Below are 13,809 nucleotides of genomic sequence, written 5' to 3'. Positions count from 1 at the left end.
CTGTGAGCGTGCCACTGCACTCCAGCCTGGGTGACAGAGTGAGATTCCAACTCAAAAAAAAAAAAAAAATTCTGCTAGACCTATATGTGATTACTTGTACAAGGTATAAACATTAGATATCAAAATAAATATCAAAATATTAGCAAACTAAGCTAATACTATTTTTTCTTGGGTTTTTAAGGTACTACACCTTTGACCAGATATTCTTGTTTGTTAGATGTCCTCTATGCTCGGTTATTTGTCTTGAAGTTAAATAGTCCCCTAGATATAAGTCTTTTCCAGAAGCTTTTAGATATGTGTCAGCCAAAAGAAGGCCTCTTTGTTCAGCTCTCACACAATTTCATCAATAGTTTAGATTTGTTCAACTCAAAGGCCTTGTTAGAGAAAGGCTCTCCTTGATAGGATTCCAGGACTTGAAAGGTTATATACAACATTTGTTTAAATATATACATTTGTAATTAAATCATACGATAAATGCCTAGCATAGCATTTAGTGTTTGGTCCATTTAATTTAATGCAGTTTTGCTGTGGTTGGGTTTGAGTCACCATTTTGCTATGTCTTTTTTTTTCCTATTATTTGTTCCTTTATTCCTCTTTTCTTGTCTTTGATTTAGTATTTTTATTCCATTTTGCTCCTCTGCTGGCTTTTTAGTTATACATTCTTTTATTAATCTTTTAGCAGCTACCTTATAGATTACAATAGCATCTTTGATTTACTACTCTTTGTATTTTGATAATACTTTTACCATCTCCCAAGCAATGCAAAAAATGTATGTAATAAGTTAACCCCTCTCCTACTCTGTGTGCTAATATTGTTATATATTTTGTTTCTGTATGTATTGTAAACCCCATAAGATATTCTTGCTCTCGTTTTAAGTAATCAGTAAATATTTTTGTTTACCCACATACCTGTCTTCCCTGGTTTTTATTCCCTTCTGCATGGTTTTGTGCAGTTCTAAAATCTTTCCTTCAGCATAAAGAACCTCCTTAAGTATTTCTTTTACTGCTGACTTGTTGACTACAGTTTTCTCAGCTTTTGTGTGTCTGAAAAAACTTATTTTGTCAAGCCTTTTTGAAGAATGTTTTCACTGGCTAGGTTTTCCTAGGTTGCCAGGCATTTTCTTTTAGCATCTTAAAGTTTTATTTCTGTTGTTTTCTGGCTTCCATAGTTTCAGCTGAAAAGTCAGCCATCAGCCTGGTTGTTGCTCTTTTGAAAGTTAATGTGCCTTTTTTCCTCTGGCTGATTTTCTCTTTGCCTTTCATTTTTAGCATCTTGTCTATGATGTACCTCGGTGTGGTTTTCTTTGTATTTATCCTACCCGAGTTTTATTTGATTCTTTTTGATAGACTTCAGGTTTTTGTTGAAATTCACCTGTTTGAAGATGATTTGGAAAGTATGCTCAGAAAAATTCCAGAAAGAATGTGGAGCTCAATTCATATACTTCCTTCCTCTCAAGAACTGTAACTTCATCAATCCCACCTGTGTTGGTGTACTCCAATGCCTTCAAATAGTGTTTTCTCTCTTTTGTACTGCTTGTATAGTTGTTTTCGGCTATTTCATTATGTCCAAGCCTGGAACTTACTGGAATAGCTTTTTAATAGCTGTGGTTACTTAATGTTTCATGAAGGATCCTGATAAATGTTTTTAATTCTGGTTTTCTCTGCTAACATGTTATTGTGAAGAAAACAGTAAGCACAATTTGTGATTTTAAAAGACACCCCCATTCCTGCCCTATTCCAACCAGTTCAGAAAAGCTAACCAGATATTCTGTGTGTTTTAATTTTTTTTTTTTTTTTAATCTCACTCTGTTGCACAGGCTATAGTGCAGTAGCACACTCATGGCCACCGCAGCCTTGACCTGCTAGACTCACACAATTCCTCTGCCTCAGCCTTCTGAGTAGCTGGAACTACAGGTGTGCACCAACACACTCAGCTAATTTTTCTTGATTTATTGTAGAGATAAGGTCTCCCCAAAGTTGTCCAGGTTGGTCTCAAACTCCAAGGCTCAGACAGTCCTCTCATCACCACCCCCCAAAGTGCTGGCATTATAGGTGTGAGCCACCACACCTGGCTTAAGATCTATTTATATGTGACTTTTCCACCATATCCTCTTATAATATTTTCTAGGCCCATGGTCACGGATTCCCAGGGTACCATCCAGGTAGAAATAGCAAACCATTCAAAATTGACACACCTTCCCTAGATACCATTTGGTTACACAAACAGTATGAGTACATTTGTGATTCTTAATACAAGATATAGATGAAAAATATTTCAGTATATGGGTGTCACTTAGTTACTATTTCTCTCCTGTATCACTGGCTCTACTTACCTCTTCATCTTAGTTCTCTGCCAGTTCATTTATCTAATAGGTAGAATCCCTGCTCTATTCAGGACACAGCGTTGGGCTGGGTTAAAGTAAGAGTATGAAATAATTAATGAGATCCCTTACCCACCACTAGTCATTATACTCTTATGTTGGTGAACAGTCACATACATAAGTAATTCTACATAAAAGCAAAATGTGAGCTGGGCTCGGTGGCTCAGCCTGTAATCCCACGCCTTGGGAGGCTGAGGTGAGTGGATCACCTGAGCCTGCGGGTTCGAGACCCACCTGGGCAACTTGGTGAGACCTCATCTCTACAATAAATCAAAAATTAGCTGGGTGTGGTAACGCGCACCTGTAGTTCCAGCTACTTGGAAGGCTGAGGCATAAGGATCGCCAGAGATCCGGCAGGTCGAGGCTGTGGTGGCCGGGAGCGGCCACTGCACTCCAGTATGGGCAACAGAGTGAGACTCCTATTCAAAAAAAGCAAAATGTGTCACAATAAAGAAATAAGTAAGTGCTGAATGAATCCTGTAATTCTTAACCATTTCTATTCATTATTTGGTTAATGGGGAGTTTTTTATATAGTAGGTGAGAAGAGAAGCATTTTCTTTTAGTTAAAAAAAACTAACACATTTTAAAAAGAAATACTTATTTTACATCTTTTATTTTTGCTTAATTCTCTTTAATCTTTTCCATTTAAATACATATTTTATATATAAGTATTATAATGTATTATTTCACAGTCTGCACTTTTCACTGTCATAAACATTTTTTTCTTCAACACAGTCTTCATAATTATATTATTTGATACTTTTTTCTCATTGGTATGCTAGTATTTAACAAGTTTTCTTTTGTTTGGGGAAGTAGATATTTTTCCAGTTGTCAAGATTACAAATAATGCCACATTGAACACCTTTGACTTAGGAATCTAAACTAATTCAAAAGAGAAAAGGCTGTTGCAGAAACAGCATGTATATTTTTGTGATTCTTGATACAAAGTTGTGGTTAAAAAAATATTTTATCAATTTATGGTTCCATCAGTGGTTTTATAATAACCTTTGTATTAGGAGCTATAACTTTAAAAATATTGGCTTAATTAACAGCTATAAATGATACTTTAAGTTTTTCATTTGATTTTCTTGGGTTAGTAAAAAGGTTGAACTATTTTGCCTCTGTTTATTTGCCGTCTGAATTTGAAGGATCATTTTCAGCACTGAACTTTTGGCTATCATTAAATCATGACACCTTATAGTATCTAAAGCTCTTTGTTATGAGTATTAAATTAGATCCTGTATGTAAATGTAATCTGAACGGCGCTTGACCTGTATTATGCACACAGTAAATATTCATCTCTAGAAGACATAAAAGTGCAACTATATTGTATCTTTCATACCTTACATGAATAGATGCTGAATTAGTAATTTGGGGAAATAAAAAAAGTGTGTTTGTATCATTATTGAATATATTAAAAACAGATTTTTATTTCAAGTAATTTGTTATAACTTTAGTGTTCTTAAATGAATTAATAACCATATATAGAAGAAATTAGACTCTGAAGTTTAATTTTTTGTATGGTTTTAATTATATAAAGTCTATATAGACAAGATTCTTTAAATACAGTAAGAAAAAAATTGAAGATAATTGCATTATTTCAGTTTCAAAAAACAGTCTCCAACCCTTATATGCCATTAGGCATAATAGAAAAGGATTTCTGCTAATGTTAATCATTTATGTTATATTTAGCTTATCAAACTTATACAATTTATCACTGAAGATAACTAATGAGGCTTGATTGAATATATTAGTTGAAGATATTTTTCTTCCTGATCTACAAACGTGAAAAGTACTTTTTGTTTCTCTTGTTTTGCTTCAGGTTAAAAAGGCCTTCTTTGCCTTGGTAGCCAACGGTGTCCGAGCGGCGCCACTGTGGGAGAGTAAAAAACAAAGTTTTGTAGGTAAGCAGTGTGGGCCTGGGGAAAATCTAAAATGGGAAACATGCAGCAGAAAGCCTGAAGTATTTTAATAGGTGCTGACTTGGAATCCAAGCTAGTAAACATGTTATCAAATTAAAGAACATTCTTGCTTTCAGTACTTTTAGTACTGGGGAAGGCAGGACTGCTAGTAAATTCAAAACACTGTTGTACTTTTATGGAGTTGCTTTTTTTTCAGTTGATTTTTTTTTTTTTTTTTTTGAGTCAAAAAAGAATCTACTCTGTCACCCAGGCTGGAGTGCCATGACACAACCAGGGCTCACCACAGCCTCAACCTCCTGGGCTCAGGTGATCCTTCTGCCTCAGCCTTCCGAGTAGCGGGACTACAAGCACACACCACCATGCTCAGCTAATTTTTGGTAGAAACAAGGTCTTGCTATGTTGCCCAGATTGGTTTCGAGCTCCTGGGCTCAAGCAAGTCTCCCACCTCAGTCTCCCAAAGTGCTGGGACTATAGACATGAGCCACCATGCCTGGCCTGAATTTATTTTCATTTAGCAACTTTTTTGTCCTGTGAAGGAACTTCATGCCTTTACCAGCCCACAGGATACCGTGGTCAGCCATGAGTTAGCCACCCTGCTTATGGGCCACATATATTATGTACCATTCCTGGTCCATCGCACTTATCTCGTCAGTTCACACCTTTTTGACAGGGCAAATGAAATGCTGGAACCATTATTGATGTTTTTACCAAATCACTGTTACGCTATTTTAAAATGTTATATAACATATAACTATTTAGACACCATCATTTTTCATCTTATAAATCATTAACTAGACAATGATATCATCTTTCTTAATATTCATCACATTATTTTGAGATTACTTATGTCTGCCTCCCCTTCTAGGTTATAAGTTTCTCAGATAAAAAGGTCATACTTTTTTCATCCTTGTAGTGTAGTGTCTAGCACATTGTAAGCATTCAGTAGATGGTGACTGTTAAAGCCATTGTTTTTAGAATGCCTCTCAGGAAGCAATCCAAGTGCCCTAGTATTTCTTTTTTTTTTTGAGTTGGAGTCTCACTCTGTTGCCCAGACTGGAGTGCAGTGGCCGCTCCCGGCCACTGCAGCCTCGACCTGCTGGGCTCCAGTGATCCTTCTGCCTCAGCCTTCCTAGTAGCCGGAATTACAGGCATGCGCTACCATGCCCGGCTGATTTTTGATTTACTATAGAGATGAGGTCTCGCCAAGTTGCCCAGGCAGGTCTCGAACCCGCGGGCTCAGGCAATCCACTCACCTTAGCCTCCCAAAGCGCGAGATTACAGGCTGAGCCACCGAGCCCGGCTGCCCTAGTATTTCTAAAGCTTATGGAATAAAACTTTATCTTAAAGTTTTTAAATTATTTACATATAGCTGCAATTCATTTTTGATATTTTATAACAATTAGTATGTTTTATCTCACTGATTTGCCAAGTATGATGATTAATTTTGGTGTACTCACTATCAGGTTTAATTTTAGCTAAATTTGTATATCTAGTTTAATGTGGATAATTAACACATTCATAGTATTAAATAATGTATTAAACTCTGATAGCTTCAAAGTCTATTTTACATGCTTTTCTAGTAAATATTCTAGGTTCACTTATCACTTGAAATTTCTCTTTTATGTTTTCTTAGTTTATTTTTAACATATAACTCTTTGTTCCAGGAATGCTAACAATTACAGATTTCATAAATATTCTACATAGATACTATAAATCACCTATGGTAAGTGGCACCAAAACCTGTTTCAGTAATTGGAGCTGTTGTATATCTGTGTGTGTGTATAAACTGTGTGTGTGTTATGATTTTTATTTTTGTGTTTTTTTCTTTTTTGATACAGGGGTGGTGGTTGATTTCTCAGTTATATACAATGTGCAGGGAACATAAAACTGTTAATTCGAATAAACAGCTAGCTTTAGCCCTAAGTCATATATTTCGAGCTCAAAAAAGGTATTCTTGGGAAAAATAAAAGGAAATAGATTCTTTGTTCAGCTTTCAGAATCCCTTGGGTTGGTAGAATTCTACATATTATTAGCTAGACATTTTATAAATTTTACTACTCATGATACTTGATCTTTAACGGCATTATGGGCACATGTTACAGTTTTGAGCATCTGCCTGGACTGTGGAGGAAGGAGGCGCTGTCCCACCACACTGTCCTCTCGGTGGCTGACCCAGGAATGGCCTCTCTCGAGATGACATTATTACTGGGCTCATCTCTATGGGCCTGTTGATGTGGTAGAGCTTGATTCAGCTATCCTGGCAATTTATAACATGAACTATATGTACTTACTCTGTGACTTTAAAAAAGAGAAAAGGAGTAGCTAAAATGAATAACTTTAGTTTCAACATTTTCTTGCCAATTAGGAAAAGATGGCTATTTTTAATGGCAGAAGTCTCTGGTCCCTGATCCAACAGTCCTGGAAGAATATAACTTAAAAACTATGTTTTTCTGGGCCGGACTCAGTGGTTCAGCCTGTAATCCTAGCACTTTGGGAGGCCGAGGCAAGAGGATTGCCTGACCCCAGAGGTTCAAGACCTGCCTGGGCAACTGGGTGAGACCTTGTCTCTACAATAAATCACCAAAAAAAACCAGCGTGGTGGCCTGCGTCTGTAGTTCCAGCTACTTGAAAGGCTGAGGCGGAAGGATTGCCTGAGCCCAGCAGGCTGCGGTGGCCGTGATCATGCCCCTGCACCCCAGCCTGGGCTACTGACTTAAAAAAGAAACGAAATGCAGCAAATTCCATATAACAAATCTCAGCAGTTTATTAAATCAAAATTGCTAAAAAACAGTTATTTCTAAATATACAACCTAAAGTTTTTCTTAATATTTGAAGATACATTTTTTCCCTCCACATCTCACCTTATTTTACAGTAATGAACAGAAAAATGCTACTATGAAAGCTATATTTTATTTCATTTTCCATGTGTTTTTTTTTGTTATATATGTTAGCATTCGTAAATAAGAATTTTTCTTATTTGCAGGTACAGATTTATGAATTAGAGGAACATAAGATTGAAACATGGAGGGGTAAGCACTATTGGATAATAAAAATCTTTTAATATCAGGGAAAATGTTATTCATAGTGTTAATTTTGCAGATCCTTTTCTTTCTGCTTAATATGCACTGGTGGGGGTGGTGGGTACACTTAAAGCCCAGAGTTCTTGGCCACTATACAACTCATCCATGGAACCAAAAACTGTTTGTACCCCCTAAGGCTATTGAATTAAAGAAAATAAGTAAAATGTTAAAATTTCTACTTATTTTTATTGTAATTTTGATAGTATGCCATACTACTATAAACATTGTCCATTCTGCTTAATATACACATATGCAGCATCTACAGCTTGCAAGGCCTTATACTAGGACTGGGAGCATAAAGGTGAATGAGTTAACCAGGCCCATTCTCTGCCCTCAATGAAGCCACGGTTCCCTACTAAGTAAAACTCAAAAGTTTGTCTTTGTATACAAAATGCAACAAAGACTTTAACAAAAGCAAGCATCTGTACTTAACTTAATAATTACTTCTTTACAAATGCAGATTATTTGAAAATGATGGAGAAACATAAGACAAATGAACCTTGAGCTAGATGATTTGGCTCAAATGATGTGGAAATAACTTCACGACCATGTTCCTTTATTTGTCACATTAGAATTCACCCTGTAAAATCATACTCTTTTCTGCAGTGGGACCATTTTTTAAATTCTCATTTCACAATTGTGGCATCGGTCGTGTTCATGAGGCTTGTCATGGGGGATTGTGGGTGGAGAGAGCCTGTTGAGGCGAATCAGCAGCCTGGGGTGGGAATCACTGAGGACCCACTCTCTCTGCAACAGCAGAGCCTTTGCAGGGTGTTCAAGAAAAAGCCAGTAGACATGGAGGCACCAACTAAAGGAAAATTTCAAATTTGAAATTGAGGAGTTTGGCTTTGTGCTTCCTATAATATGCTTGATGATAGGAGGATAAGCAACCTTTGTAACTGGCTGTGATCTGAACATTGCTTAGCATTTGCTGAAGCTCTTCAGCTCTTTTAATTCCATATGATGGAGAAGTTTCATTTAGTGATGTATTTGATTTATTATGACTTTATCAAGCCAACCTAAACATATTAAGTCAACATAGGATCCATGTGGCCTATGATGAAGTAATAATGTAACTTATCACCAAAACAGATACTTCTTATCAATTTCTACTGACAAGTACTGTTAGACCAAGCATTAAGTGTATTTACATTTTGACATTATATGATATTTGGTAGTAATAGTAATTCTGAAATAGTCTTAAATGCCTTCTGTATGGAAACCTCAGTAAAGCAAATTAATTACAGTCAATACCCTTAGAAAAAAACCTTTATATGCTAGAAAGAGTCCCAAGATGCAGTAGGCTTTGAGCATTAATCTGGTAAAATAATACTTGAGAACATTTAAACAACAAAGTTTTTTATAACTGACGTTATCTTATAACTTATGAAAAATAGTTTTGCAGCCGGGCTCAATTGGCTCAGCCTGTAATCCCACGCTTTGGGAGGCTGAAGTGAGTGGACTGGCTGAGCTTGCGGGTTCGAGACCCGCCTGGGCAACTTAGCGAGACCTCATCTCTACAATAAATCAAAACAAAAAAAAATTAGCCGGGCGTGGTAGCACATGCCTGTAGTTCCAGCTACTTGGAAGGCTGAGGCGGAAGGATCACCGGAGCCCAGCAGGTCGAGGCTGTGGCGGCCGGGAGCGGCCACTGCACTCCAGTCTGGGCGACAGAGTGGGACTCCAACTTAAAAAAAAAAAAAAGAAAGAAAAGAAAAATAGTTTTAAAGGCTTTCATAATTCATTTCTTGAAGGTAATAGTAACTTGATAGCATTCTAGTGACCTCTGCTGGTATTGCTCTTTTATATTAGACTTCTTGGTTTTTTTCCCTGATTTTATAAGCATTTGTTATGTTGTTTTTTAATATTTAGTTTTTCTTAAAAAGCAACATCCTGAAAATACCTTGAAAGTTGTTTAAAATAGCCATGACTTTAGTTAACACAATAGTTTTAGGCAAAGTAAGTTTCTATTGATTTGAGTTTTTAAACCTAATTATCGTCTGTAAACTGAAGGTTATTTGAATTTATGAAATAACCACAAACAGTAAATATGTTACTAACTGTATACTTTCTTTCTATAAATACAGAACTTTATTTACAAGAAACATTTAAGCCTTTAGTGAATATATCTCCAGATGCAAGGTAAACTTGTAGTTCTTGTTCTTTGAAAACATTCATAAAGATTTATCTGTTTTATTATCATGATAGAAAAAACTTATTCTTCAACCTAGACAGGGCACACCTCCTTAATTCCAAATACACTGCACTAAATTCAGTAAATTTAGGGACAGTAGAAAACACAGCCATGGTTGTGTCAAAGGTTTGCTAATGGACTAGAAATATGGTCATACCAAGTAGTCTTGGAAATCTCAATCACTTGTAGCAAAACCAGTCTAGGTGGTGTGTGAAAATCAGATTCTGGCCTTATCAAGCCAAGTGAGTCTTAAGAGGGTAATGCCCAGGAATAGGCATTTCAGCAATTCCCCCAGAAATTCTGATCCACACTTGCCTTTAAAAATCAGTGTACAATCAACACTGGTTCAAAGGTGGTCAGAAGAGCGAGCTACCTTCTCTACAGTGTTTTGGTTCATCCTTTTTTATCTAAGCCTTCTGGGATGGCTCTGATACATTTTCACATTTGCATAAAAGCATCTTTAAAACTCAAGACCCCTACAGAGAAAAAGCAAAATATTTATTGTTATTACTTTGTTTCCAAATCCTAACAAAATGATAAACCCACCAAGCCTCCTTACTGGCAGTCACAGGAGAAACCCTGGGTAGAACAGTAGTCTACAGAAACCCTGCAAAACCTACGAGCTGACTGACACAGAGGCAGAACCGGTCGCTGGTTCACCAGTCCAGGGAGCCTGTTGCCACAGCTCGCTCTGTGAATATAATGTTATGAGTCTGTTAGCTTCCCTGAGGGTTTAGGTTTTGTCATCTTTTATACAAGAACACTAAATGCACTATTAAAAAACTCCTAGATACTTGTAGATCATACTTGTATTTGAGCTATATTAAACACAGATTGTGAAAAATTTTTTTTAAATGCTGAGATCTGTAATTTAAAACTTTCCCAAAACACTGTGGTTATTGTAATATAAAAAACACTGGAAATGCTTTAAGGTGGGGTGGTTCAAAATTTTCTGATTTTTCTTTAAAGCCTCCTAACAACTGTAATGGCTTTTCCCACAGCCTCTTCGATGCTGTATACTCGTTGATCAAAAATAAAATCCACAGATTGCCAGTTATTGACCCTATCAGTGGGAATGCACTTTATATACTTACCCACAAAAGAATCCTCAAGTTCCTCCAGCTTTTTGTAAGTAGTTTTTAGCGTTTCTAAAGACATAATTGCATTTACTTTAACTTATTTCAAGTAAATTGGCTCCTGTTACCCTCAATAGAAAAAAATTGTTAGTTTTGAGATCTCCCTTTCTAAACTTCAGTTTCTCAACTTACTACTATTTGAATTGTACATTCTCAAAGTTGATTCCAATTAAAAAACAATCATCTCTCAGTGCAAATATCAAAACAATGAAAACACTGCATTCTCTGTTTAAATTAAAACATTTTATCATCTAGGAAGACAGAACTTGCAAGTCAGTCTTATTAAGTACTGCTGTACAAGACAAATTGAGCCAATCTCTAGAGCAAAAATTGCTTTATGATGCTTTTATTGGTGTCATGGATTTAGAAACATGTTTAAAAAAAATACTATCCCTAAGATTATCTTATTATAAACCACAGCAGTGAAAGAAAAACCCAAAGTAAGTAAAATTTTGGCAAGAGAATACCATGTTGGCCCAAATTAGGCCTATATTATCTGTAGATTTTCTCAGTTGCTTTTGAAATGAACTGGTTTCATAATCATCCAGAACTCAGAACCTCTTTGGTCGGCAACATTAAGAGAGACTCAGAAGGAACAAGGAGTTTATGAGAGGGGTTTTATTTTTCCTTTTAATTACATGCACTGAACTTAAGGTTATAAATAAGTGGTCAAACAGAACCCTTAGGAAGCATTAATGGTTCTGAAGAGGTAATTTGAAGAGTCATTTTTTAAAGAATGTAACAGATATTGAAAATCTACTTCAAATTCGCTTTCCTATTTTCTTCTCCACAGCATCCATAAGGAACTAAAATAGCATTCTAGTGCGATGTGAGGGAGCTGGCGCCCTCCCTGGAAGCAGCCTTGAAGGGCCACTTTTGCTGACAGAAGCACAGAGGGCTTAGTGATTGAAATACATTGTGGGTCAAACAGGCCTATATCTGAATAGCTTATGTATGTAGAGAGCACAGCATTGTTCAATAAATGCTAAGAAAGATAGGAAGAAGGAGGGTCATTTACAAAAACAGCATGAAGTTTAATGAAGAGACAATCTAGGAAAAAAGGATTAGAGATCCATAAATATTGTTTATCAGACTTTACATCTTGGAAATGCAGTAGCCTTAGTAGTTGAGGCTTAATAGGAGAGGGGAGCATGTGTTTGGGGTCCGCGTGTACCAGGCTTGTAGCTAGCTCATTTAATCCTTAGAGTAATAACTTTTAAATAATATCAATCTTGAGAACTGATTACCATATGTCCTGCGCCATTCTAAGCACTTTACATAATAAATCTCATCCTCACTACTGCTGTATCAGGTAGGTATTTTTATTAATTCCCTCTTATCAGTGATGCAGCTCAGCAAGGTTCAGTAGCTTTGTCAAGGTCACATGGCTGGTAGGTGACAGAGCGGTATCCGAGCCAGGCGTTCGGATTCTGCAACACCCTCTTCATCTCCGATACTCTCCTCCAGCTAGCAGCCCTGGGAGGTAGGCGCTGGTAACTCCTGCTGTACTCGAGGCTCCCGGCTCAGAAATATGCCCTAAGTCATACACATATCAAGTGGCAGATTTCAAACCCAGAAGTCTCTCTGACTCCCAAGCCCAGACCATTCCTGCTGTGGTGCTGTCTGCCACCCAAGAAGGAGTGGAAGTGTGAGCTCATTCCTCTGCAGAGCTACTTTAGATTTTTCTCTTCTATAAAAAGTAAAGGAAGTTGCCTCTCTGCCCAGTACTGCCTCATATTTGGGCCAATATGGTAATTAGACTCATGCTAACAGAATATTCAGCTAGAGGTTTTCAGACAAAAATATAGAATTTAAATAAAGAAATTTCAGAGCCTGATTTTACTGAAGTATGAGATCATTTCCTGAAAAAAGTAACATTACCCTTCAAGACATTTGAAAATTAGCCTAAGCATATTGGTTACAACAGGGAATTATCCTATACTGAGATGGACTAGATGACCTAATAGGTCTTTCTTTTTTTTCTCTAAATTTCTAGGATTCTCATGATTTGAATATTGATGAACTCTTTGACTTGAACATTTTGTTTCTTCTAATTGTTCATCTTTTCCTGATAATTATAAGGTACACCAGGAGGATGGAAGCAACTATACCCTTTATAAAAGGTGGATTTTTGAAACCGTAGACCTTATCTTGTTATAGTCAAACATGATCCTAGACTTTTCTCTTCTGACTTATCCCTCCTCCTTTAAAACAACCCATGAAAAGAAAAGTTAATTTTTAAAGATTCTTTTAATTCTGTTCAGCTGGCTTGTTCATTGTTCTTAGTGGAAAAAATCGGAGTCCTTTAAGGAGAATTCAGGATGTAGAGGTGGGTGGTGTGAGAACTAGCTTAGCAGCGACTCAGACAGCCTCTGTCAGGTGTGTGGGTTCTTAATAAATATGACTTAATACTGACAGCAGGACCAGGAATTTAACTTAAATAATTAAGAATAAAAGATTCAATTCTTGGTGTGTACAGGTCTCAATTTCCCAAATAGACCTGTTTTTCCCTTGTTCTATACATGACTTTAGAAAATGAAAAGGAAAGGGGGAAAAGTTACAATGTTAATGTGTTGCAGTATTTTACAAAGTAGTTAAATATAAGCATAGATGTACAAACTGATTTGAACAAAAGAGTCAATTCTTATACGTAATTGTTTTCATATTAATTCAGACATCCAGGTAGACTGTTAGAAAAAGCTAACATTAATTTGTTGGACATAGTTTTTCATTCAAATCTGGACATTTGAACATGAAAGATTATATGTTGGGTCTAGAACATCTGCATTTATCTTCCTGTTCAGATGTCTGATATGCCAAAGCCTGCCTTTATGAAGCAGAACCTGGATGAGCTTGGAATAGGAACATACCACAACATTGCCTTTATACATCCAGACACTCCTATCATTAAAGCCTTGAACATATTTGTGGAAAGACGAATATCAGCTTTGCCTGTTGTGGATGAATCAGGTTTGTGGGTTTGTATGTCAGCCATACCACTTGAACAGAAATAACTGCTTATCTCAGGGTATAAAGTATTGTGAAATGACCTAGCATATCACACAACTGGGGGAAATGAAAATGTAAATAAGTCGG

At 36.6% G+C, this 13,809-nt stretch overlaps 1 protein-coding gene across 3 annotated transcripts in view; it reads left to right on the top strand.

Annotated features, from left to right (window-relative positions):
- The window catches only part of PRKAG2 (protein kinase AMP-activated non-catalytic subunit gamma 2), a 328,475-nt gene that overhangs the window by 304,458 nt on the left and 10,208 nt on the right, over positions 1 to 13,809 (top strand). For all 3 annotated transcript variants that reach the window (XM_021706264.1, XM_021706263.1, XM_008072703.2), the window contains 6 exons: positions 4,204 to 4,285; positions 5,968 to 6,026; positions 7,287 to 7,332; positions 9,471 to 9,525; positions 10,579 to 10,705; positions 13,518 to 13,683. In XM_021706264.1, coding sequence (XP_021561939.1) covers positions 4,204 to 4,285; positions 5,968 to 6,026; positions 7,287 to 7,332; positions 9,471 to 9,525; positions 10,579 to 10,705; positions 13,518 to 13,683 — 535 coding nt within the window. The remainder of the gene's footprint in view (positions 1 to 4,203; positions 4,286 to 5,967; positions 6,027 to 7,286; positions 7,333 to 9,470; positions 9,526 to 10,578; positions 10,706 to 13,517; positions 13,684 to 13,809) is intronic.

Source organism: Carlito syrichta, unplaced genomic scaffold (assembly GCF_000164805.1).
Source record: "Carlito syrichta isolate Samal-C Ts95f unplaced genomic scaffold, Tarsius_syrichta-2.0.1 Scaffold315400, whole genome shotgun sequence".
Taxonomy (NCBI): Eukaryota; Metazoa; Chordata; class Mammalia; order Primates; family Tarsiidae; genus Carlito; species Carlito syrichta.
Note: the sequence above shows the minus strand (reverse complement) of the source record. Positions and strands in the feature narration are given on the sequence as shown.